General features: G+C 36.6%; 1 protein-coding gene across 3 annotated transcripts; it reads left to right on the top strand.

Moving 5' to 3' along the window:
* The first annotated feature begins 644 nt into the window (after nucleotides 1-644).
* ano5b (anoctamin 5b) lies at nucleotides 645-26,674 on the top strand. 3 transcript variants are annotated; one of them, XM_027137052.2, is made up of 21 exons: nucleotides 645-946; nucleotides 6,875-6,919; nucleotides 9,572-9,633; nucleotides 16,318-16,422; nucleotides 17,776-17,841; nucleotides 17,942-18,226; nucleotides 18,304-18,423; nucleotides 18,529-18,644; nucleotides 19,166-19,300; nucleotides 19,515-19,620; nucleotides 20,062-20,122; nucleotides 20,543-20,694; nucleotides 21,212-21,286; nucleotides 21,418-21,646; nucleotides 21,932-22,110; nucleotides 22,491-22,588; nucleotides 23,088-23,218; nucleotides 23,411-23,616; nucleotides 24,229-24,431; nucleotides 24,723-24,828; nucleotides 24,923-26,674. In XM_027137052.2, the coding sequence occupies exons 1-21, from the start codon at nucleotides 871-873 to the stop codon at nucleotides 25,157-25,159; spliced, it is 2,793 nt and encodes a 930-aa protein (XP_026992853.1). In that variant the 5' UTR covers nucleotides 645-870; the 3' UTR covers nucleotides 25,160-26,674. The 3 variants fall into 3 exon arrangements, with proteins under 3 accessions (XP_026992853.1, XP_026992854.1, XP_026992855.1); XM_027137053.2 differs by lacking the exon at nucleotides 6,875-6,919 and having other exon boundaries at nucleotides 646-946; XM_027137054.2 differs by lacking the exons at nucleotides 645-946; nucleotides 6,875-6,919; nucleotides 9,572-9,633 and adding an exon at nucleotides 13,961-14,202.
* The last annotated feature ends 671 nt before the right edge of the window (nucleotides 26,675-27,345 follow it).

Genomic DNA, 27,345 nt, shown 5'->3' with positions numbered 1-27,345 from the left:
TCAGGCGTCATCGGGCATCAAGGCAGGATACACCCTGGACGGAGTGCCAACCCATCACAGGTCACACACACTCTCATTCACTCACGCAATCACACACTACGGACAATTTTCCAGAGATGCCAATCAACCTACCATGCATGTCTTTGGACCGGGGGAGGAAACCCCCGAGACACGGGGAGAACATGCAAACTCCGCACACACAAGGCGGATGCGGGAATCGAACCCCCACCCTGGAGGTGTGAGGCGAACGTGCTAACCACTAAGCCATCGCGCCCCCCCCCCCCTTTCTTCATAGCTTCAAAAACTATACATATGTATTAATTAAACATAGAACTTTTGTAAGTGAATACCAAAACCTAATGTGTATTAATTCTCTTTTTTCTTTATTACTCTTTAAATGAAATGTTTAATCCATAATTTACTGTCTATGTATGATAATAGCTGGGTTAATGTGAGTCCTCAGGTAAGACACGTCATCTCTAAACAGTTCCTGGAAATGATGAGAGTGAATAAATGATATGAACAAATAAAAATTCCAGACATTTTCGCCAAAACAAATTGACGCTTTAAAACCACGCCCATTTCAGGTCTCCGTGTACTGAATACCCAATGGCTCCCTTCTAGTGCCCTACACTACGTAGTACATTCAGTAGGGCAGTGTGTATATATATGTAGACTGTAGTTCACTTGGGAAGAGATTATGAAGCGATTTTAGATCCAACCTTCGCCTCCTGTCGCTGATTTAGGATTCGGATGTATGAACCGTTGTAGCTGTAGTGAGGATTTTCTTCATGAAAAGTGGACTTTAAAATGAATTCGTCGGAGATTTAACAGCTGGAAACGAGACGAAAGTGCTTTCTCTTGGTGAAGATGAAACGGATAACGGGAAAGACGAAAGATGCCACTCTTGTAGAGATGACAAACAAAGCGGACGCTCATGTGGAAGGTAAAAAATGTAGCTACTGAATGTGAACTAGGTACTGAAATCAGTTTAATTCAGTACATTTCCATGTTTACACAGCTGATGTAACTTCAGGAAAGGTGATTCGGTGTTTTAGGTTATAGAAAGAAAGGCCAGCATTGGTGGTTATCCTATATATATAGATATATAATCTAACAACGTATTATATACACCAATCTCCATTATACAGTTTATATAGTGCTTTATTTAGTTTCTCCACTAAAGCAGCCTGGGTGGTTTGTTAGGTTAAACCATTGGAGCGGTTTCCCACAGTCTTTTCTTGTTCCTACTCCCCAAAACGACTCTCTAATCGAAACCTAGTGCACTACATAGGGCGTGGAAGCAATTAGTTCCTATCCAATAAAGTGCTTATATACAGGGAGGTGGTCGTGATTTGTGATGAAGCTTTTGACTAGCTGGGTTTACTAGTTTAGTTCGGGAGCAGATTATTCAATCCTTTTACGTGTTTATTTACTTAGCAGTATATTTGCTGAATATGTTAAATAACATGGAAGGCGTGTTTAAAGAAGACGTGGTGCACTATGAATGGTGCACTATCAATTATGTAGCATGGTCTGTATATATATATATATATATATATATATATATATATATATATATATATATATATATATATATATATATATATATAGTGGATTTTATATACTGTAGGGAAGATTGAGTCATTTGGATTCACTAAATAAAGTAACTAAATAACATAAAGTGGTTTCTTTATTAGTTCTAAAAAAATGTTATATCTTAGTGTATTTATATCCTGATTGTGCTAGGCATGGTTTTCACAGAAAAGTCACCAGTGTTAAGACCATTTGAAAACGTTATCTTTCTTGACTTGACTTGACTTGGTCTCATATCACTGCTGTATTTATTCATTACAAGAGTTTCAGAATTTACTTGATCAAATGATCCGAACCCTAAAGGGAACCAAGACTGAATCACCAGAGACAGATCATGCAGCTGAGGTCATGCTACATTCTGAGCAATCTGACTGTGATGATATTGTTAACTTATATATTGTAAAGGAATATTTTGATTTCCTTGGTAATGTGACCGAAATAACCTCGAAAATGTTATGACATTGAAATTAAAAGCGACTTGAAAACTATGATCTTTGTTTGTACTGAAAGTACACGGAGTATGAAGCTTAAAACTCTACACTAGATTATATATGATATATTTTATTTATATTATAGTGAATTCAGTTATTAAATCTGATCTGTCTAAGTTAAACAAGATTTAGATTAATGCATTTGCACTAATAAGATATCATTTCATAAGACAGCTCATTAACAGAGGCTTGAATGGTCCTCGTGTAATATATGTTTAATAAACGTCTAAATTAAAAATCATACTTGCTGATATGGTAAAGCTTTCTGTAAGGACTCTTTTATGCATAATTTATGGAAGGAGTCTCCAGGGTCAGTTCTATTTTTAAAAAGTTAAAATCAGTTAACAGGTGTTAGTAACTCAGAGAGAGAGAGAGAAAAGATGTCTAGTGATAATCTAAGTGATAACTGACTTGTATTATAGCATTAAAATTAATATAAAAAATGGCAAATACTTAGAGTAAAAGAGGAATAAATCTGTTGTTGTGGGAAAATAAACCACTTTGGGTAACTCTGCTTCACCTCAGGCCGCATCACACCACGTCATCATGGATTAATTTTTTTTATAATACAACTCTCCTAAAATCCCACACCATTGTGTATTTTTTCTTCATATTTTTTGGCCAGATCTAGTAATATTTGATTCATTGCGTGTGTAAGTTTAAAGAGAATTGTTTGAGGATGGTTGTGCTAGGTATCAGCTTAGACTCAGATCTTCTACTGTACTTTGACTCGCTACTATAATTCAGTCCACAACTTCACCATGGTGTGACTTCTGACAAAACACAGCAGTGTAACAAGCCCTTATCAAATCATCCAGCATGAGTCATGGCTAATACCTTTTCCACTGTATGCAAGGATATATTTTTTTAGCCCTTCAGATCCTTCAACATAATCAAATAACTAACAACCTTGGCAGAGTATAGGCCATGGCTTCAAACAGAATCTGAACCTTTTCTTATGTCAATGTGTCAGGCGACTGCTGTCTATTCTTAAAGCTATCCTGTGATATTTTATTGCCATACAGTGATACTAAAATTCTTTTATTAGCAATGTAGTTGTTATATTCTCTAGTATAATCCATTATATAAGTATCTAAACCCACTAGTGAACTCCATGGAACTGAGATGAGTCAGCAGCAGGAAGCTCTGTGGCAGGTTGATTAGTGTTTTTTAAATAAGCAGCATTTGGGAAAAATGCTATTTGAAAGAAAACCCCAGCCAAATATCAATTATTTTTCTATACTGTTCAGCAGTGCTGGAGTGATTAGTCTGGAATCTTAAATATTAATTATAAAATGCAAGTCATACTTTGGCAAAAAATCCAAGATCGAAAAAAAAGTACATTTACTGTACAATGCATTTACTGTATGCTTTTTAATTAAACCAAGTTCATATTCATATTCATATAATAACGTTAAATTGAAATTGCTTTTGTTGTTAACATCTTACTCTTTGTGCAAGTTTCCGTGCATTTTTATTTAAGATCCAGAATGTTTACCTGATTCTCAATTTAACAACAAATTCACCATCTTCAGAAAAAAATGAAAGAGATAACAATTTATACCACATTTCTAAAATATATTGATGTTGTGTGTTTTGGAGCTCTTGTGACCACTGCATTGTTAAAATAATGCAGGAACCTCTACAATGTGTAACATAGACTCATATTTCAATTATGAATACCTTGCAATTGAGCAGGAACACTCAGCACTATGATAGAGAAGACGGATACACTTCTCAGGTACATAAGAAATGCTGTGCCGTTGACAACAATCAAACAGGACCAGACAAGAATGACTAGCCCAGGCTTGGTTAAACAGAATTCAGGCAGTGAAGATAATGGGCACATTTTAAATGTCACACGTATCTTCCTGTAGTGCTTGTGTTTAATGGAGTGACAGAGTGTGGTGCCTTCCGTTGCCCCTGTTTATCTCTCCAATCACTAATCAGGACAGAACATGTGGAGACCATGAAGTGCTCACATTCATAAACCTCTTATTGTGTGTGTCTGTGTGTGAGTGTGTATGTGTGTGTGTGTGTGTGTGTGTGTGTGAGAGAGAGAGAGAGAGAGAGAGAGAGAGAGAGAGACCATGTAAGAGTGTGTGTGTATGTGTTTGGTTTCTGTGTATGAGTGAGAGAGAGTGTATATCTGTTTAGTCTTCAGAATAGAGTTATTTGACAAGAGGAAGGTAATATGAATTGTAATTCTGTTTTGGTAATTAAAGCAGCATGGCATCCATGATGGTCACTACAAGTTTCTGTTTGGATGGATGAAGTATTGTTTACATTTATGGCATTTGGCAGACGCTCTCATCCAGAGCGACTTACAATTATCTCAATTATACAGCTGAGCAATTGATGGATAAAGGCCTTGCTCAGGGGCCCAGGAGTGACAGCTTGTTTGGCCCTGGGATTTGAACTCACAACCTTCCGATCAGTAGTCCAACACGTTAACCACTTAGCTACCACATCCCACTATTGTTAATATAGTGGTAACAACGAACTGATGGCATTTTTACTATCCTTCAGTTCTCAGAAGTATTTTTTATATGAGGTCTTGTATCAATGAACATTTGCAAGTTTTACTGTAGTTTGAATGAAATCATTTTGAAAATCGGATATCATCAATCCTAGCAAAGTAGCACAAAAAACAATATTTAGGGCAAACAGCATGAGGCCTAAGTTTGTTTACTCGGCATGAACCTTTGATATTATTGCAAACACATAAGGGACTAGAAAAGGAAAAGAGCCAGAGTTGCTATGGCAACAAGACTCTGTAATCTAGTTTCCTGTTTTATAGTTTTGGTGATCGTTCTAGTAGCCAGCTGGAAAGAAGGAAGGTTACACACAAGGGTTACACAAAACTAAATGTGTTCCTATAGCATGAATGCCAACAGACCAGATTTATTAAGGTACTGTGAATAACAACAGCAAATAAAACCTGTTGTATATAATTCATCTTCAGTCAACATTTTGTCTTAGACATTCCACCTACTGAAATATTTTTGGAAGGTGAGATGAAAAACCGGGGAACCCACAGCTAACCCCCACGGATACAGGAAGTACAATCATATTCACTTTATACGTAGGAGATGGCATATATTGCCTGCTTTAGATTCCCCTGCTTATTACAGCACTGTAAATAAAAAGCCACATCCTGTAGAATAGCAACCGACGCAGCAGATCCGATGCGTCAATCAAACGGGACCAGAAAACAAAAATAGCACTATGACTTAGCGAAATGTTCATTTACTGACAAGCACCAAAAACCACAAACACCAGTGCGCTTCAAATACTTACAAACAACTCCCTGCTGGGATTGTTTCAGAAAGACAGGAACATGAACAAAGTCTGTACAGGTCTAAACCAGGTTATCTCATGTTAAATCTTCCAAGCATATTTACAAATAAGCTATTTTTTTCCTGTAACACTTGATCATAGTTGTATCTAAATGTGCTTATAGAAGATTGCTAAGTAGCCAGTTCTTTATATGTGGCCTAATGGGAACTTGATTTTAGCTTCACAAGAATATGGGTGTACAATATGGTTTCAACTGTGGAGTTCAAACCCAAACCAATCTAGAAGGGCTATATTTGAAATGGAGATCCCCTTGGGTAAAATAGTTTCTAGTTGCTTTGCTGGAATGAATGGGGATCTAAAATTCAATAGTCACCCAAAACTTTAGAGAAAAGCCAGTTTTTATTTTGCTCTTCAGCTTTCTGTAGCATCGCTGGGAACCAATCAAAAAGCAACGAAACTCATTGTCCTTAGTTCATATTTGCTAGTTCTGAAGAAAACATCAAAAACAACAGCATTTGGAAGTTGATCGGTGTTTTGTTATCTGGGTGGGTCTGGACATGAAGGTGGATTGGTAAGTATTGTAAACAGGTGTTGACAATTTAAATATTTGTACAGATAAGGGAAGCCAGTGAAAGGCCCAGTTGTGGAACATGGCATATTTGAATATTGTTTGTGAACTCCCTTTTATGGGTCCTTTTATGGAATAAAAACACTGTCAATAATCGTACGTAATTCAAAGCATTGTGTGTAAATTTTAATTTAGTTGTACGTAATTTAAAACTATTGTACATAATTATGTTTTTTGTGGAGTTGGATGCCAAAATCTACGGCCACGACAGTTTACAGATACGAGATTTTGTGTGTTTGTTCAAATACAACTCCAAAATGTACGACTGACAGTTTACAGACACAACGCTTGTTTTCACAACACCTCTTTTTTACACACATGCTACATTTCCCATTACTGCTTCAGAGTTTTAAAATGATATACCATAATGCCATCAATCCATGAACTACTCAATGGAATACTCAAAGTATAGATGATCTGGTTTATATTTAAATGTATGCACATTCCAAATGAATTTAATAATTCATTTGGAAACCCTTTTGATTGTATTCATTACTTTAGCTTTTCATTTAACACACAGTGAGGTGAAGATAATATTTTGTAACTAGGTATAGCAGGTGTCCTTTTCCCAGCACTCATCACCTGCAATATTATCACCAGGCCTAAGAGAAAGCAACACTCATGACAAGAGCCGTAACCTGCTAGCTATCATCCAGAGCTCTCGTATTGCAAACTCGGATTTCAATAGGACCCTAAATTGAGCTACAGAGATGTAGATTGTCTAACAGTTTGTGTATTATGTTCTTCTTTTACAGTGTTTATATTGCTGTTTTCTCTTTTTAGCACCAACCAGAATATGTCTTTGCTTTTCTTTCTTTTCTTTTCTGTGCACTGACTTCTTGGTGTCATCCTGGTTAAGATGGCTTTGCAGTGTTGACAGGTTACAGGAAGACCTTTCTCGCAGGTATGGACGGAGTCTGTCTCTATGTGATATCAGTCTGTCCACCCACCGCTTTATTACTACTGTGTACTGATATCTGCTTCAAGTCAAAGGCCTGGTCTTTGGGCTCAGTATTCACAATCATGGCTTTGCTTTGTCCCTCATCTTACGCATGTCTTTTGTTCTTCTGATCTTGTCTTTATTTCCATATGAACTTAATTTCTTCTTAACTTCTTTGGTGTTAATCGTAAGTGTGTGCTTGTGTGCCACACTGTTCTATATTTGTGTCTGCTTTCTGTCTGTAAGAGTGTGAGATGAGTGCCAACACACTGTGAGACACATTTTGCCATCACATACAGAATGGGCTGTGTGTGAGGTTGTGATAAGCCCTTTCTCTCATTTACTCCCACGCCACACAAGCGACTGGCAATGAGGGCATCAGTTGCCTTGACTTTGACACTGTATGTTTCCCTTGCAGTGCATTGGTGTGTGTAATTATTTCACATTCTAATGGCTCTTTGTCTTCTCCAATATTAACACTCCCAACAATTTGAAATATAAAACATTTTTAAGCATCTAAAACACAGTATATACACTACATATATACAAAAGTATATGGACACCTGAGTATCACACACATATGTGCTTTCTGAATAGCCAGCCTCCACTCTTCTGGAAAGGCTTTGCACTAGATTTTGGAACGTGGCTGTGGAGATCTGCCCATTCAATCACAAGAGCTTTAAGGAGGTCCTGGTCTTAATTTCGTATCGAAGGTGTTGAGTAAGGTTGAGGTCAGGGATCAGTGCAAGACACTTGAGTTCTTCTACACCAACCATGGCAAACCTGTGTTCATGATGCTTGCTCTGTGCACAGGGGCTTGTCATGCTGGGACAGGTTTGGACTAGGCTCTTTAGTTCCAATGAAGGGAATTTGTAATGCTACAGTGTACAAAGACATTCAGTACAATTAGTTTATTTATTTATTTTTTTAAAACTGTTTGGAGGAAGCCCACATAAGGATGTAAATGTCAGGTGTCCACATATTTTTTATTTCAACTTTATCAGTAATTGTATTTTTGTTCTTGCATTATGGAATTATAAATAAATTACATAACTTTCCACAAAAAAATATTGATATGTGAAAATAATAAAATCACCATCCATAAACAAATAATCCAAGCAATGGTTCTTTTAAATAATATAATATTTAAAGAAATGACATTTACAAAAAACACTGACATCAGGCAGGTACAGTATGGGCCAGGAGCTTCATGTTATGTTCACATCAACCATCAGGACGAAGGTAAAATGTGATCTCAGTAGCTCAGATAAAATTTCTATACAATTATGGTGAACAGACAAGCATCTCAATGCACAACACAAAACCCTGAGGCAGTTGGGCTACAGCAGCAGAAAATCATTTCAGCTTCCTCTTCTCTCAGCCAAGAACAGAAATCTGAGGCTGCAGTGGGAGCAACCTCACCCAAACCGACTGTTGAAGACTTTAAACACATAGTGTTTTCTGAGGAACTGTGGCTATGGTGAGAGCAAAGGGAGGTCCTACACAGTATTAGCATAGTGCGAACAATAAAAGGCAATATGTTTATGTCCTATTTCAGCATTTTTTCTTCTTATGCTGTCTTTTCTTGTTGGTTTTCTAACTGACTGTATATAGTCATGCCATCTATACATGTCTACGCAGCAATTATAGATTTTTTCGCAATACTGTTTGACTCCCTTTGCTCTCCCAGACCACTCTGCTGTGTGAGTGTATGGTGTGGAACTTTGCTCATTATGATTGTGGGGTTTGCATTGTGCAAATATGTGTATGTAGCACTCTGCACAACCCACAGGAAGTCCTGTCATTCCATCAGAGTTCTCTCAGTTCTGTACTGTCAGCATAAGTGGTACAGATTGCTACAAGTAGTTCACGTGCTTATGATGGAGAGATACCAGAAGAAGGTGGAGTTTTACTTATTCTTTGTTAGAAAATATCCAAAGCTGACAGGTTTGCATATCTCTGCTCAATCAGTACTGTTTGATTTTAAGAATATTGTAATTTATTTTTCTAAAGTAAGTTGTGTTTCATGTATTCTAGACTTACTCTGTCCTACTTACTTAAACACTGGAGAGCTTTATTCTATAAACTGTTACATTTTCTTATTTTCAACTGTGTGTATTGCTGTAACACAGACTTCAGGGAATTCAGATTTGACCTTTGACCTCTGAATCAGACACAGGATATCCATTTGCTCTTTCCCTTATATTACACATTAAATTAGATCAACAGGAATAAACAAGGCATGAGAACCTTTCTTTTTTATTTCAGCTGATTGTCATTCTGTTCATACATAGAGACACTAAGAAATGCTACAGACAGTATTTTGTTTATAAAATATGTCTAAATTTCCATATTGGACTGTCAGGATATTTATAATAATTCCCTGTACTAGACCATCAAGAAGGACATCCGGCAAAATCAAATATGATCCAGAAATCTCGTGTAAAGAAACTTTTTTCACATTACATTGATGAATAATGAACAATTTTAGACAATTTCACCAAAAGCTTTGTTTTGTTAAGTTCATCATCAGGTGTTTCAGCATTTTCTCATTTATTTTAACATTATGTCTGTATTCTACTGCTTTGCATAATTGGACTGGTTGTGTTTCCACAGACAATAATGGCAGTCTCCTCTCCTCAACAGACAAAGGGACACAACTGCCAGGCCATAAGGAGGTAAGTGCACATCTGTTTCTAACCGAGCACAATGTATGCTTTGGGAGAATTAAATATTAGTTTTAAATACTATGGTTTGGATATGGGTTTGTTGAAATTTTGACTTCAGTGATGGCACTGATGTCCATCTCTCTGTCTGTCTGTATCTCTCTCTCTCTCTCTCTCTCTCTCTCTCTCTCTCTCTCTCTCTCTCTCTCTCTCTCCCCATCTCTCTCTCTCTCTCTCTCTCTCTCTCTCTCTCTCTCTCTCTCTCTCTCTCTCTCTCTCTCTCTCTCAAGCATTTGAAGACTGACTTGTTCATAAATCATGTTTTTCCTGTGTTCTCTCATATAGAGTGAGCTGCATCTACTCACTGGCCATTTTATCAAATATAGTTGTAGATGTAGGTCATACACTTATACTTGCACCTTCAAAGCCAACATCAAAGTTTGTCGCGACGAACTTTACAAATCTAGTTACTGTATACACTTACTCACTTGTTGAAATAATATTTGTCCTATGTGTAAATTTGTGGTGGATCGGATAAGCTTCCCTATTCATACCACAAACATGTACATATGTACATGTACAGAGTTTTTTTATATGTTTTATTGTTTGCCTGTTTCTTCTATACAGATTTATTTACTTATGAGGTCGGTACTATGTTCATTACCAGCATTGTGAATCAGTCGTTTGAGCTTAGGTTGACTTGCAAAGTGTCTCATTGCATGCACAAGCGGTTTAAAGTTTGCATATGTGGTCATGTGACCTAACAAAGAACGCAAGACTATATTGAAAAGGAAAATATGTACAGTGCCTTGCAAAAGTATTCATGAAGTGGAAGGAAAACAATTTTTTTTACAAATAAATATCTGAAAAGTGTGACGTGCATTTGTATTCAGCCGCTGAGTCAATACTTTGTAGAACCACCTTTCAATGCAATTACAGCTGCAAGTCTTTTTGCATGTCTGTACCAGCTTTGCACATCTAGAGAGTGAAATTTTTGCCCATTCTTCTTTGCAAAATAGCTCAAGCTCAGTCAGATTGGATGGCGAGCGTCTGTGAACAGCGATTTTCAAGTCTCGCCACAGATTCTTTATTGGATTTAGGTCTGGACTTTGACTGGGCCATTCTAACACATGAATATGCTTTGATCTAAACCACTCCATTGTAGCTCTGGCTGTATGTTTAGGGTCATTGTCTTGCTGGAAGGTGAACCTCCGCCTCCAATCTCAAGTTTTTTGCAGACTCTTAACAGGTTTTCAGATTGCCCTGTATTTGGCTCCCTCCATCTTCCCATCAACTCTGACCAGCTTCCCTGTCCCTGCTGAAGAAAAGCATCCACACAACATGATGCTGCCACCACCATGTTTCACGGTGGGGATGGTGTGTTCAGGGTGATTGCAGTGTTAGGTTTCCGCCACACAAATAACGTTTTGAATTTTGTTTAAAAAGTTACGTTTTGGTCTCATTTGACCAGAGCACCTTCTTCCACATGCTTGCTGTGTCCCCCACATGGCTTGTTGCAAACGGCAAACGGGATTTCTTATGGCTTTCTTTCAATAGCTTTCTTTTTGCCACTTCCATAAAGACCAGATTTGTGGATGGCACGACTTATAGTTGTCCTGTGGACAGATTCTCCCACCTGAGCTGTGTATCTCTGCAGCTCCTCCAGAGTTGCCATGGGCCTCTTGGCTGCTTCTCTGATTAATGCTCTCCTTGCACGGCCTGTCAGTTTAGGTGGACAGCCATGTCTTGGTTGGCTTGCAGTTGTGCCATACTCTTTCCATCTCCGGATGATGGATTGTACAGTGCTCCGTGAGAGGTTCAAGGCTTGGGATATTAATTTATAACCTAATCCTGCTTTAAACTTCTCCACAACTTTAACCCTGACCTGTCTGGTGTGTTCTTTGGTCTTCATGATGCTGTTTGTTCACTAATGTTCTCTAACACACTTCTTAGGGCTTCAGAGCAGCTGTATTTATACTGAGATTAAATTACATACATCTCCACACTATTTACTATTTAGGTGACTTCTGAAGGCAGTTGGTTTCACTGGATTTTAGTTAGGGGTATTAGAGTAAATGGGGCTGAATACAAATGCACACCACACTTTTCAGATATTTATTTGTAAAAAAAATTTGGACACCATTTATAATTTTTATTCCACTTCACAATTATGTGCCACTTACTGTGTCCTTCTTTCGGTCTATTTCATGAAATCCCAATATAATACATTTTCCTTTGTGGTTGTAACATTTCAAAATGTGGAGAAGTTCAGTGGGTATGAATACTTTTGCAAGGCAGTGTAGGTACTATGTACAGTATATTACAGATAAATTGATCGTTGTTATTATTGTGGTGGAGTTTTGGGAGATAATGTATTTTCACAAATTCTAACAATATACATATACACATATGAATGTATTAAAATAAAAGAAACCACTAAAGGTATAGCTTTAAAAATACTTGCTAATTCTACGTGTATATTACTGTTAAATATCAATTATGAAGATATTATGGATTTTTTTGCTTTATGGATCTGATGTGTCAGAAAGTCACACTTTTGTGTAAAACATCCAAAATAGGAATCAGTATTAAAATGAGGTCAAAAATGAATTAAAGTGGCAATTTAAACTATTTTCTGTACTTCTATTCAAACGCTAATTATAAAATTATGTGTTTGCTGTTGCATTACCCCAAAGATAATTATTTGATATAATTGGGACTTATTTCTTACATTTGCATTTTTCATTCAAATGGAAATTAAATGTCCCTATGCCAATTATTAATTAATTACTATGTTAATTAATAACAAATGTATAAACAGGCCTGATTCTACTTTTTGCTATTAGGAAAACTGTCATAGAAGTCCATTTGTAATTACACTTTTGCTAGTCGGTCTAATAGGAAAGCACGTTTCAATTCCGTTATCATCTTCTCAAGGCTCTTTTATTATGCTCTAGTTATTATATTATACTATTATATTTTATATATTAAGCTATTATATTCTACTCTAGTTAGAGTGCATACTTAGTGAACGGGAAGTCATATAGGATTCAGCCTGTCTTTTGGCAGGACATCAGTGTTTGGTGGAGGAGCAATGTTTCTTTGCAATCTTTGATCGAAAATAAATTATCGAGTTGCTGCAATAACTCGACAGCCTAACAAGATTAAAAAGTATTTTAAAAATTCTGCTAGCTCATCAAGCTATAAGAACTCTGTGATTTAATACTTACATTACCGACCTGTAACAGAATACCATTTGAGTCTAGGAAGCACAATTAGTTTGAAGATGTAACTTTTTTAAGAGGTTCTCCCTCAACAAACTGAAAGCAAACACTTGCTTTTCGTCACCAACTTGCATACTCTTTTAATTTTTTCTGTATTTCCTTGGAGCTAATGGCTTTAGTCGGTTTCATATACCAAAAAGAGGAATGTGCACTTCCTTCAAATCCTACTAAGCAAAGCTGTGTACAGTCAAATCTTATGAAAAAACGAGTGTGGTCAGTATACTTGCATAAACTGCTCAATTTTAGACATGAACTTTAACAACCTGACAAATATCTGATTCACAGGTAAATAATCAAAATGAATATAGTCAGTATTTACAGCAGGTAGTATTTACAGCAGTATAGTTAATTAATAACAACGATAATAATAATTATAATGATAATAATATGATCACAAATTTAAACATGGAAACTTTGTACTATAATGAAAGTAATGGGGTTTAGTATTAATGTGTGCTTTGGAAAATCAGATACACAGGCATAGACATTTTAGAAATAGGCACATTTATTACAAGGCACTACAGTTTGTTTGTCAGGAGGCGGAGTGTTAGGCAAATGGGCTATACAAAAATGCTTGATTATTATTGCAGGTTTACTGAGGTTATAACATGACATTATCCGAATCTTATTTTGCTTTTCTGTCCATTGACCTAACTATACAGTTGGTATGGTCTCCATACTTTCAAACTAGAAATCAACTAAACTAGAGATGCAGTGACAGAGGGGGAAAAAAACAAACATTTGAAATGACATTTTCTTAATGCTATGTACTTGTCCAAAAACCACTGGCTCTAGTCAATTCAACCTGGCTTATCTGTTTCCCCCATAAGCCTCTACATTCGCTTCACTTCAATTCCGGCCAGCATTTAGCCTTCCTTTTACATTTTAAAAAGGAAACCAAAAAAAAAAACAACCACTATACTATGATCAAATACACTTCAATCAAGCATTCTGATGATTTCTACCATTTCTGCAAGCATCAGTTAATCTGATTCTGATTCTGATTCTGATTATGCATGAAACAACTAGACACAAAATCATTCGATATGCATCATATCATAAGCATCAAGTCATACATGACCAATGCCATGTAATTGGTTTTGTATACAGCTGAACATTTTGTTTCAAAAATGCAGCTTGTCCTTGCTGTGAGCAGATAAGTGACTCTTATCTACAGGGTACAAGTGAGATCAGCTTTCAGGGTCATGAAAACATAGCATGCACTATGAATCCTCTGGATCTGGGCTTCTCTAGGACTGGTTTCTAAGTGATAAGTGACATGCAGGTGCAGATTGAGGTATGCTCAGGGCACATGTACATTTAAAATAGAATATGATTTTTTGAACTGTTTTTTCTTTAAAATAGCAGGGCTTTATTTAGTGTGTTAGGCAAATATTTAACATTTACTGGATTGTTAATAACAATTATAGTAGTGTTTTGTGTACTGCCTCATGTGGTAGCTTCAAAAAAAGATGGAACATTCTAGTCACAACACTTTCATCCACTGTGTGTGGGTGTTTTTTATGTGGATGACATGTATCTCAAACACAAGTACAGTAATCTGAGTCCATATTAAAGTTTGCATAACTAGCCAGAATATTTAAACCTATAATTTGAAATCATGTTCAATATTCTTGTTAATAAGCAGTTAAATGATTTATGGGGCATATCGATTTTCAGATACTTCTAGTAGTGTCAGCCTTCTTCTATATTTCTGACTAATTGATGCTGTTGTTAGCCTGGAGCATTGCTGTTGTCAGGAGTAATCACTACACTGCCATAACTCATACTGATGGCTATTTGAAAGCCAGTTGTCTGCTAACGTGAAATGAGCTCCTCCTGCATAAGTGCCAGACACAGAGTGTCCCACTGAAATAATTCATATGGATTTACTTTCTCCCATTTAATTAAATGTCAGGCTAAGGCTTTTACCGTGATGAAGTCATGGAGGCTGATAGCATTTGGATATTGCTTTTCTAATTAATATATTACTTTCTATTCTTCTAGTTTATAGGTTTAAGTAAAGCTACTTGTTTAGGCATTTACACTGTGGAGGTAATTTTGTCTAAAATAAGGACAGTGATGAATGGCCCATAGTAAACATAATAAACAAACATTACGAGCAATACTAAAACATTTGACAAACCTAACAACCCCAACACTAACAACAACAGTTATAACACTACCAGCAAAAACACTAACAATATCACAGGCAGAAAAACAATTAAAGTAAAAACAGTTAATAATAATAACACTGGGAACAACAGAGATGTGTAATGGTGGGTAGCGTTGTTTCTCTCAGTGCTGTGCATGTTCTTGTAGTCTGCATGGGTTTCCTCAGGGTTCTTTGTTGGTATCCTATAATCTTATAAAATATACCAGAAGGTGGATTTTCTAAGAAAATTTTGTTTTAATTAGTGTTAATGAGTTTCTGTACAGTACGCTGCTTGGTTAACCATCCAGTGCCCATTTCTTTTTTTTCTTGCTTCATTTGCCAGTATTGTAAAACACAGGGCCATGCATGGACGTTTATGAAGGATCAGCCTGCACTGTTGCATAGTAGTTGGCAAGCAAAAGCATCACCAAAAGTTATTTGGTTTTGTAGTGTTGTGCAATAGGTAAAGTGCAAACTTGAGAATGTGTGGTGTCTACATGCTTTACTTGACACAGTAGGGTAAAGGTCTGCTGATAATGTCTTATTATGGAATCTAAGTAATACAAGGCCAGCTACTTCACACATAATTTCTGATGACAGAACAGAAGGACATTGCATTAGTACTCAAGAGCTACTCTCCGCATATTACTAACTAATTTAATGCTATGTTTAGCACAACGGATAAGGAAATGGCAATCTGTCATCATGATTATGTGTCTGCAGAGTGTGTTTGTGTATACATTGTTCAACGGATTTCCCTTTGGCTGCTTCCAGTTTGGGGTTGCAACAGCGGATCACATGGTCCGCATATTAGATTTGGTCAGATGCCCTTTGTGACGCAACCCTCCCATTTTTACCCGGACTCAGGACCGGCACTGAGATTTAATTCTTCAGTGCAATGAGAGCGTTTGATACTGCCGCTGGACCATCTGGGGGTGTATTCATTGTTGAACAATTTCCCTTTTTATGTTTGGTCATTGAAAGGTTTGTGGTTGTAGGAGAGTGTGTGTGCGTGTGTCTGTGTGTGCTTTATCTTTATGTATTGGTGTTATCCTCAGACAGCATTATATCTCACATAGCTATCATAGCTCAGTGATTGTCAGAACAGCTTCTTGAATAGTTTTGCAATTGATATAAATATCTTCCCAGTTAATAGTTCATGGTTAAAATAACCTATGTTATGTTACAATATTTGTACAATTGCTCGTGCTTCTCTTTGACCACTTTTTTTTTATCTCACTTGTTCTTTCCTTTTAGATTAATAAGCTGCTGCAGAACAGTGACTCTGTGTATTTCAGAGATGGCATAAGACGCATTGATTTTGTCCTGTCCTACACTGACAAAGATGGAGACAAGAAATCGGTAAGTAAGCTTTCATTAGCATAGATTTGCTGATACTGTGAGAAACTATTCATTGTTGATACATCCGTCAGGATAATTCACTTTAACAGTCTTTGCTGTTCCCACTAAAGGTATCACGGCTCCTAAAACGGTGTGTGAGTTCAGAACTTTTGATGGAGTGGATATGGTGTGATACTAATTGTTGAGAACCTACCAGCAGCCGTCTCATAATTAAGAGTGCTGTCGTGTTGCAGTGATTACACAGTGTGAAAAATTATCCAAGAAAAGATTATTTACAAAATCCAGCTGATTAGCCAGTTTCTATTGCAGTCTTGTACTTGTCTGTGTTCTTGAGAGGTTTTATTACATTTTACTAAAAGAGGTTTTAATATATAGATAGGCACAGGCTCCCCGTGACCCGGGAATTTTTTTTAACCCATTTTCCTCATCCCTAATGTGTGAGAGTGAATTTCAGTTTTATGGCATGACAAATTGAGGAAATAAAATAGATACAGTTAGTCTGCTCTGCTTTTAGAGAAGGCTATTAAACCATTAGATGGAAAATGCATGTCAATATGTATTTTTAGAAAGGAGAGAAATATAAAATATTGTACACCAAGAGCAGACAAAGCTAAACAACAGGTGAGTATCACAGGTGAGCTTTTAGGAATAATGCAGATCCTGACCTGTATATTCATTCTTCTTCAGTAAGCACTTTATCTTGGTCAGGGTTGTGGTGAAGCCAGAGACTATCATCGAACATTAAGTGCAAAGAGGGAGCTTACCCTGCATAGAATGCCAGGCACACACACACACACACACACACACACACACACACACACACACACACACACACACACACACACACACACACACACACACACACACACACACACACACACACACACACATCCACATCTAGGAACAATTTATTGTAGCTGGTCTATTTACTAGTATGTTTATGGAAATCAGAGGACCTAAGAAAACAAAAGAATCCCACATGTGCACATGCAAAACCCTACACAGACAGTAACAGTATGGGCAGGATTAAATTCATGGTCTTTGGAGTATTAAGTCAGCAATACTTCCTGTTGTACTGCTGCGTAGACACCCTTAGAGCAGCGGTGTTTAATCTTATCCACAAAAGGCCGGTGTGGCTGCAGATTTTCATTCCAACCAAGCAGAAGCCACAACAGAGTCTACTAAAATTGATTAAACAGGTGGAATCAGGTGTGGCTTCTGCTTGGATGGAATGAAAACCTGCACCCACACCGGCCCTTTGTGGATAAGATTGGACACCGCTGCCTTAAAGTGTTATTAATAAATATTTTTATGAGTATGTTCATGTGCCTGCCTCTGTCTTTTGTTTTTTAGGCGAGAAGAGAGTTTGAAGCCAACCTTGAGAAGGCTGGTCTAGAACTGGAGACTGAGAATAAATTGGTGAGTTTCTGAACTGTAATATGCACAGATACCACCTAGAGGTCAATGAGTTAAACAACCAATAAAGGAGAATGATTTTATTTTCCCTGCCTTTCTGAAGGACTCCGATGACCATAAAACATACTATCTGAAAATCCACGCTCCATGGGAAGTCTTGGCCACCTATGCAGAGGTGCTGAAGATAAAAGTGCCATTCAAGAAGACGGACAACCCAAAAGGACGGGAAATCTCACTAGCTTGGCTGACGCAGCCTATCCGCCTTCCCAGGAATATCATGAAGCCCGAGTCTGATTACTTCACCGCACCCTTCAACAAGAACAAAGTGGACTTCTTCCTGATTGAGGACAGGGCGACATTCTTCCCACCCTCCACCCGCAACAGGATTGTATGTTATTAAGATTTTAATTTAAGTGCTCATTTTGTTAACAATAAGTGTAATTTTTTTCTTTGTTGTTGTTTCAGGTCTATTTTATACTTACACGGTGTTCATACTACAATCAGGATCAAGTAGATAGAGAAAAGACTGGAATTAAGAGACTCCTGAGCAATGGCACCTACACCTCTGCCTACCCGCTCCATGATGTAAGATCAGCATTTCATATGGGACTTCTTTATATATAATTTATTTCTTTTTACAGATTTCAGCTCTGTATTGTTGAACGTCCATTATTTCTGTTTGTTTTTTAGTGCCGCTATTGGAAGAGATCGAAGGAACCACATTGTGAGAGTGAGAGATTTCATCTGTATAAGTACTGGGCTCGCTTTCTCTGCTTTTATAAAGAGCAACCGCTTAACCTCATCAGGTGAGAAAATTTTCAATATGATATTGTATTTAAACTAGTCTGTTTACGTAATTAAATAACAATTACAGATGCTTCAACAGAGTATTAATGCATAGCAATTATCTGTATGTCATCTTTAAAACAGAATATTAACATGGTGCAACTCACAAAATAAAGCACAACAGTTGGTGCCACAATTGCATGTGTATTGGTCACAGACCACAGAATGATCTAAAGTGTTATTACTTAATTTACCACACTCCAAAAATGTACACTGACAAACATAAGTGGTTACAGCAGTGGCTGAATGGGACGACCCATCCACACACTGTCATTATCACATACAGTAAGCATTCACATGCAGTGTATTTAACTTGAATTCATCTTTACTGAAACCATGTGATATTTTTTATATATTTATTTGATATATTTAAATAAACCTTGTAAATGTTGGAAAAATGCTTGTATCTTAACTTACGTAAACTAAAAAAGCCCTAGTATTAATTCCTGGGTGGTGTTGCTTCCTGTTTACCTCTGAACAGGAAGTACTATGGTGAGAAGATTGGCATTTACTTTGCTTGGCTGGGCTTCTACACAGAGATGCTGTTCTTTGCTGCTGTCATGGGTGTCATCTGCTTTGTCTATGGTTTACTCAGCTATGATGATAACATAACAAGGTTAGAATGCTATTAGTACTGTACTTCATTACACAGATTCACTCACACTAATCAGCATTTTGTACATTTGAACTTTAATCATTAATAAACATGAATGCACCATTTGTGTTTTGTGTAAGCAAATGTTGTTTGTCTTCGATGTAGAAAATCTCGGTATGTGATTTAGGTATTCTTAATTGACCTGTATTTTTTTCCCTTCATACTAATTCTTCAGTAAAGAGATCTGTGACCCCAATATTGGTGGAACCATTGTCATGTGTCCTCTGTGTGATAAGAAGTGCACCTATTGGAAACTCAACTCAACGTGTTTGTCATCATGGGTAAGTTAGCTCACTATTCATAGCCCACTATTCATTCACTATTCATGTCATTATTGCCCAGTTGCTGTCCATTTATATTTATATGTGACACTAAATTATTAGGTTTTTGATTATTAGGTTTTTGACTTTATTATTAGATAATAAATTACCCTTGATCTTGAATTGATTGGCTAATTTAGATTTTATATATTAGGTCATAATTTGACAAGGTAATGCAAGTATCATATTTTTTAAAAATAAAACAGACTTTTTGCTTGTAACTAAATAAGTAATAATGTCTAAGATAGGAGGATAATACGGTACCCAGGATCTTTTAGCAAAATGTTTTGTTATATAATTATCCAATACGTAAAATGCAAATACACATTTTACAAATCAATAAATACAGTTCCATCTACATATACTTTTTAAAATTCATTTGAATGTCTTTTCTTTCTTTAGCAATCCCATCTATTTGACAATGAAGGAACAGTGTTCTTTGCCATTTTCATGGGAATTTGGGGTAAGTTTGTTCCCACCACATTCAAACACTGCCACCTACTGGTGAAAACGCACTGTAAACTAACTGAGAACACCAAACTGGTCTCATGGGCCAGAAATACATAATGGGCTGGATGAAGCAGAACTATTTATCCGATTAATTTGCCGAATTTAGTCGGCTAAAAGAATTTCAGTAATTACCTCATTTTAAGGCAGAGCAGGCACAGTGGATCTTTGTAAATGATACATGATAGAAATGTTAATCGGGGGTCCCAGAGCGATTTCCCTCCCAGAAAAAGGATAATATCACATGTCTGCATCCACTTTTGCTGTGTAGACAGATGACAATACACTATAGATTTGCTTTAACCAGTCCTTTACTAACGTTTACACTTTTTTGTTGTTTGTCTTTTTTTTTTTTTACTCTTTTTCTTTCCTACAGTGACTCTATTTCTGGAATTATGGAAGCGGAGGCAGGCGAGACTGGAATACGAGTGGGATTTAGTGGATTTTGAAGAGGAGCAGCAGCAGCTTCAGATCAGGCCTGAGTTTGAGTTGAAGTGCACCAGGCGCCGCCCCAATCGTGTCACAAAGGTGAATCGTGTCTTCAAAATAGTGTGGTTGGTCCTCACTCGGTAGCAATTCAGTCTGTCCTTTACGTGAACCTCTTTTACTTTCTGTCATTCACTGTACTCACTCTGTGAGGTCTTTTTAGGAGATTTCCTGACAAGATAACACCAGAAAGGGGTTTAGAATTTTTGTATTTTTAATCCTAATTTAATTTAAAAGACTCTTATAAATATTAACCTTGCTTAGTGTGAAGTATTTTACACATTTAAATTATTTTACTTTCTAAAATTTTCTTATGTATATTTGCACATGTATTTGTTTATACAGCTTAACCTTGTTTCTGTCATGAATATCATACTTGATGCCGAACATGGTGTTAAAAATTAAACACTTAACCTAACCTTAGTTGTACTCAATTCTTTTTTGCCTGACCTTTAAAATTCCAATTATTAGTTCCGGTTTTACAATATTTAGATCTTAGAGAGTACTCAGTGAGAGTGGCTATAGTAGTTATAATAACACAGCCTCTGATTTATCTCAGGAAATGGAGCCATATTTACCTTTAACCAGCAAGTGTGCTCGTTTCTGCTTCTCTGGAGCTACAGTTCTGTTCTGGGTGAGTCACTATGCTTGCTCGCAAAACAACATATCTTTAAAACTCGATAATAACGAAACAATATTCATATATGTAAAATTAACTGGACCATCAAACTCGTATCTGAAATCTGTCCTCTGTTTCTTCTTCAGACATTACTGATCGTGGCCTGTATAATGGGAGTGATTGCATACAGGTTAGCAGTTTATGCTGCTTTTGCTAGTATCATGAAGGATAGCCCAACCAGCAATATCCAGCTTGTGGGATCTCTGATTACTCCACAGCTGGCTACCTCTGTTACAGCATCATGTATTAATTTTGTTATCATCCTCATCCTCAACTTTTTCTATGAGCATGTGGCTATACGGATTACTGATATGGGTGAGTCAGAGCTTTACTGTCAGTTTTAAATGTTACTTCTGTAATGTAATTGCTCATTAATTTTTTGCTCATTAAAAATTGCTCGTTTTTATAGTACTTGTACAATTTTATAGTGTGAGCATTACGTCCTTTAACATATATAAGCAACTGTATGTTATACAGTTTTCATGTGACACATGAAAACTGTAAACTTCTTAGCTTGTTTGATGCAACAGCTGTCTTTTGTCTGTCATTTATTTATGATTTTCTTTTATTATTATTTTGAATATTTGACCTTGCATACAGAAATCCCCAAGACACATTTGGAATATGAGAACAAGCTGACCATGAAGATGTTCATGTTCCAGTTTGTCAACTACTACTCCTCCTGCTTCTATGTTGCCTTCTTTAAAGGCAAGTTTGTGGGTTACCCTGGCAACTACACCTACATGTTTGGGAAGTGGAGTAAACTGAGAAATGAGGAGGTACGTTGGTTTGTCTTCTGGTTGTTTTCACAATTATCTTAAAAATACAACATAAATTTTATCATTTTGTTGTATTCCTGTATATGCATCACAAAATCATAATGTATGAAATACTGTATAAAATAGTGAATACATAAATATTGAACCTGTTCATCAAATTACAAACTTAGAACCTTAAGAATTCACTGTATATTTTATATTTACTGTGTATTATACGTATAGCATGAATATTTTTTAGCCTGATGGATGATATACTGTAGTCATAATGTTTGCTATATGTTGTATGTCACATTTACTTCATTTGTCAAATCTAATTCCGCATATATTGCTTCAAAGTTTACACAGCTGCTTGTGTAATTTGAGGATGTGATCTTTCGCAGTGTGCTCCAGGCGGCTGTCTGATAGAGCTCACCACTCAACTAGTGATTGTCATGGCAGGAAAACAACTGGTGGGAAATATCCATGAGGCCTTGTTACCGTGAGTGACCCCACGAGCAGACCTAACAACATTCAAGTCCAGTTTATTATTCATTTCAAGCATGCTATTTATTAACTAATAAAAATAATTTAGTACTTACTAAGAAACTAATAAAAATGCAGAAATGCAGGATTTGCCTGGATCCCAGGAGTTAAATGGGTTAAGGTTTTTTGTAATTATTTATTGTAGGGCTATTACAGTTCTAATATTTTAAGTTAATTCACTATTCTGATACGTTTTAAATATTAATTAGCCTATACCCTTATACAGACACAGACACATGGAGTGTTAGTAGTACACCACTATGCATTATGACACTTGCGAAGGTTGAGATTGTTGTCTTATGCACAATAAATCATGACCAGGCAATATATAATTTTTTTCATAAACCAATTGACCACATTTTCAAACCCATGTAATGCACTGCATGCATAATAGGTCAATAGAAATTAATACAGTAATCTTGGCTGAGTGACCGAAACTGTGTTTGGGAATTCAGGTTACTAAAGAACTGGTGGATCAGCAGGAAAGGCCGAAACCATCCAGAGAGCTGCTACAGTCGATGGGAGCAGGACCATGATTTACAGAGCCTTGGCCAGTTTGGTCTCTTTTACGAATACCTAGAGATGGGTATGATTTTAATCACACTTTAAATTCCGTCCTATTCATACCTCTCTGATATTATTGTAACTAGTAAAACTAGTAATATAAATCTACACTGTTTTATCATTTTAATAACCCCTCAAGAAGCCTGTGATTGCTATCTGAGTATCTTTGAAACGTGTCTAATCTAATGTTACTGTTTGTTTTATTTTTAAACAGTAATCCAGTTTGGTTTCATCACATTATTTGTGGCTTCATTTCCACTTGCTCCACTTCTCGCTCTCTTTAACAACATTCTGGAGGTGAGGGTTGATGCATGGAAGTTCACAACACAGTTCCGAAGGCCTGTAGCGGCCAAGGCACGCAACATTGGAGCCTGGCAGGAGATCCTTAACGTGGTGGCTATTTTATCTGTTGTCACAAATGTGAGTAGCAAAGGCCAAGGGTCTTTTATGATGTTATGTGTGTATAAAAGCCTAAAACATAATCTTGCATCATCTCTGTCAATTTGAAACCTGCCACCATCTTTCACCAAACTACTTATCATGCAATATCACATCAACCACATAGCAAACAGATCTCATTAAAAATAAATGATATTCAGCTACTTTATCACTTCGATATGCTATGCTCTTGTAAATGTGGTCAATTAGATCATGTGGTCAAATTTGTACTGCTTGCAATTAAACTGCATGTTCTACCTACAGAGACACATATCAGTAGATATTGTTTCCATAAACCAGTCTGCCTGGTACAATCTGACATGGCACGAACAGAGTCATTGAGATCACATTTTTCACAATTCTGATGTTTAGTGTGAACACTAACAGATGCTCTTGAACTGCATCTGCATTATTTTATGTATTGCTCTGCTGTCACATTTTGCTGACTGGATAATTGTGTGAACTATTGTGGTTACAGTTGGTCCTGTGTTTGTCACAATATACTAATAGACAGAGAGGTGGCTATACAGATGGAAACAACTCTGTTTTTCATTATTTATTTTTAAAATTGTTGTGCTCTATTTGTCATTCCAGGCCTTCATCATGGCATTTACCTCAGACATGATCCCTCGTCTTGTCTATCACTATGCGTACCATATTGGTACTCATCCCACTATGGAAGGCTACATTAATAACACCCTTTCAGTGTATGAAATCTCCAAGCTCGACCCAAAAAACAAGCCAGATAGTGAGGAGAACCCCCATTGGTTCAATGAGTCCATCATCACAACATGCAGGTATGTGGCTGGGTCTGTAATCTTGTATTAGTTTCCGTACAAGGTTCCACTCAAACCAAATACAGCTACAGTATTCATATTCTGTGCCTGCATAAATTGAAATAACTCTTTATGGCGCTTGCACAAGAGGTGTCTAAAATTGGAATCTACCATACCATATATAATATAAGTATTTAATTTAGGACAAGTTTGCATTACTGGCAACTGTTTGTAGGCTCTGGTTGGAATTTATTGATTTTACGTAGATAACATCTTAAGTTAACCGTTTTCATTGTATTGGAAATTTTATAGATATCGAGACTTTCGCTATCCGCCTGGGCACCCGAAGGAGTACTCACAAAACATGCAGTTCTGGCATATTCTAGCAGCCAAGATGGCCTTCATCATCATCATGGAGGTGAGGACAGTGAGGTGTTATTTTGAGATTTTTTATATAGTTATTTGCATATGAGATGTTTGTATGTGAGACAATTTTTGTGCCTTCCCCCCAGCATGTGGTGTTCGTGGTGAAATTGTTTGTGGCCTGGCTGATCCCAGATGTACCATCAGACATTAAAGACCGTGTGAAGCACGAGAGATACATGGTGCAGGAGTACCTACACGACTACGACGTGCAGAAGATAAAAATGCAGCTCAGCCAGAGTCAGACTACAGACCTCTGTCACTCAACAGAGAGCAGCTCCCTACTCCCTCCAGACAAGATTGAAGTTATGTCTGAATGCATCTGAGGAGCTGTGAGCCTACAGGAGCCAACCAGTTATGAGTATCTGGAGTATGATCAACACCAGACCATGCTGTACTGCATGTGTAAGTGAAGAACTAGCCTGCCTGTAGCTTTGTCTCTTTTGGAACCCAGATAAACTCACTTTCTGTTATAAATAGGAAAATCAAGCGATGACGTGATCTTGAGGCACTTCTGCGCTCTGTATTTTATTTTCATTTGCAGTGCACTCTGACTCTTGTCTCCTTTAGCATGCAGTGCTCTGTCAGTATATGTGACTGCAGTTATGGGCATGATGATTTGGATAGCACTCTGGACTGACCCTCTGTTTGTTTTTGCCTTGTAAACCAATGGCAAGTAAAAGTAAAATGTGAACTCAAGAATATTTATATGATCACAGAAGAATTTCTTTAGAGACACATAAAGCTATAATAATTAGATATTATTATCCTGTTAACTTTGATCAGTACTGTAACTGCCCAAGGTTGCTGCACTGTGGTTTTTATTTATCTTTAAATAAGAAATAACCAGAGTTCTGCTGGCTCATCAACTACACTGCGTGTCTTACTCTCTTGTACTCAAACCCTTTTTGAGTATGATATCTAGCCAAACACTTATGCTGTAATAGTCATAAGTAAAGTTTATCATGTTCTCTGTGCAATGCTTTTGCTCTATTATGGATCATTTATCTTCTTCCTTTGCCTTCTTCCTCAAAGATAAGACCTACAGTATGTGTACTGTGTTAGAGTTGTGAATGAAATGCTGCAACATTTCCATTAATCGGTTAATATAACTGCCAAATCTGTAATAAAACTGCCAAAACACAGAAGAAAAAAACTACAGTGCTACACTATATATTTCAGGAAAACCATTTTCTGATGAAAGCCTGAGTTTTACTAAAGAGTTCTTTAGTAAACTGGAGTGAATATATTGCACTATAATGTGTTCATATAGATAGATAGTGAGATATCTACCCTTAAAATTAAATACTAATGTTTATGTATACACTAAATCCAAAGAGCATCAAAAGGCTTATTTGGGGGTACAGGATTTATTTCCGTTTGAATATATATAAACAGAGAATATACAAACTTCTTTCTTAATTGCCACATTATCTATCACATGTAATGTTTTTTGCCTATTTGGGATAAATAGCTATGTACAATTCCAGACAAAAATGAAAAAAAAAATAAAATTAAGAGGCTCAGTATGTTTCCTAGTGTACTCTAGTGTAAACAGAAGGAATGAAGGGACAAATTCAGAGGCGTTTTGAACATGAGGCATTTCCATTACGTCTTTTTGTCTTGTGTTTTATCATGTATACATTTTGTTTATGTGTTCTTCCAGTTCAGGTTTCAGAAAATGCTGTGTTCATAAGCCTTGAAGAAGACTTGTAAAACGTTAAGATCTTCTGCAGGATTAAATGAGGCTGTGGGCTGTTCCTCCATGTTTGTTGAGCAATATATTGTTAACATCATTTTGTGAAAGTTTGTGTGTGATATTAAACCGTCTTTTCATATAAGTGAAGCTGTTATTATATTGTTTTTATTAATTTTGAAGATTTATTCTAAATGAGTTTGTTATGCTTTTCTTTTGTATTGTTGCTGATGGGTAACTCATCTCAAAGTTTCTTGTAAAGAAATTGACTGTTTCATGTTAAAGTTTTTTACTTTAAAATTTTTATTTTGTTTTATTTTTTTTGCTTATTTGAATTTTTTTAGCGGTGCTATTTAACCATTTAATTGTCTGTGACATGTATTGCATGACACTTAAAATAAACCATTACGATTTTTCATATAAGAAATCTCAGTTTGCGTCTTAGAGGAAATTTTCCAAACAAACAAACAAAAAAAATTATAAGGTGTATGTGGTTAAAAACTTAATAGGTTCAGGGAAGCTGGTGAGATGTAGTTTTGTGCGCATGTTCATATAATGTCCACCAGACGGCGCCACATGCTCACTTACAGCTGGTCCAACTACCTGTTTGCTGTCTGTGTGGCTTTCCTTGTTATAACCTTGTGTTGTTTCATGTCTATGTGCTTATTTCATTTAGCGCTATGCCGTGAACTTTCAATCAAAGAGGCGCATATTGAATAAGATTTATTTTGAAGGATACAGTAGATCTTGCTAGTATGTTTCTGAACACACAAGGCATTGCTGCATTTAGCATCTTATACTTATTGCATTGCAGAT

This window comes from Tachysurus fulvidraco, chromosome 1, assembly GCF_022655615.1.
Source record: "Tachysurus fulvidraco isolate hzauxx_2018 chromosome 1, HZAU_PFXX_2.0, whole genome shotgun sequence".
In the NCBI taxonomy this organism is placed as follows: Eukaryota; Metazoa; Chordata; class Actinopteri; order Siluriformes; family Bagridae; genus Tachysurus; species Tachysurus fulvidraco.
This window is presented reverse-complemented; position numbering and strand designations above follow the sequence as displayed.

Bases quoted from the DNA above. Each gene is read 5' to 3' on its own strand.
- ano5b (XM_027137052.2), top strand. From the start codon at position 871: ATGAAACGGATAACGGGAAAGACGAAAGATGCCACTCTTGTAGAGATG. The intron at 9,634-16,317 runs GTAAGTGCACAT...CTTTCCTTTTAG, and splicing joins AACTGCCAGGCCATAAGGAG to ATTAATAAGCTGCTGCAGAA. The intron at 23,219-23,410 runs GTATGATTTTAA...ATTTTTAAACAG, and splicing joins TTACGAATACCTAGAGATGG to TAATCCAGTTTGGTTTCATC.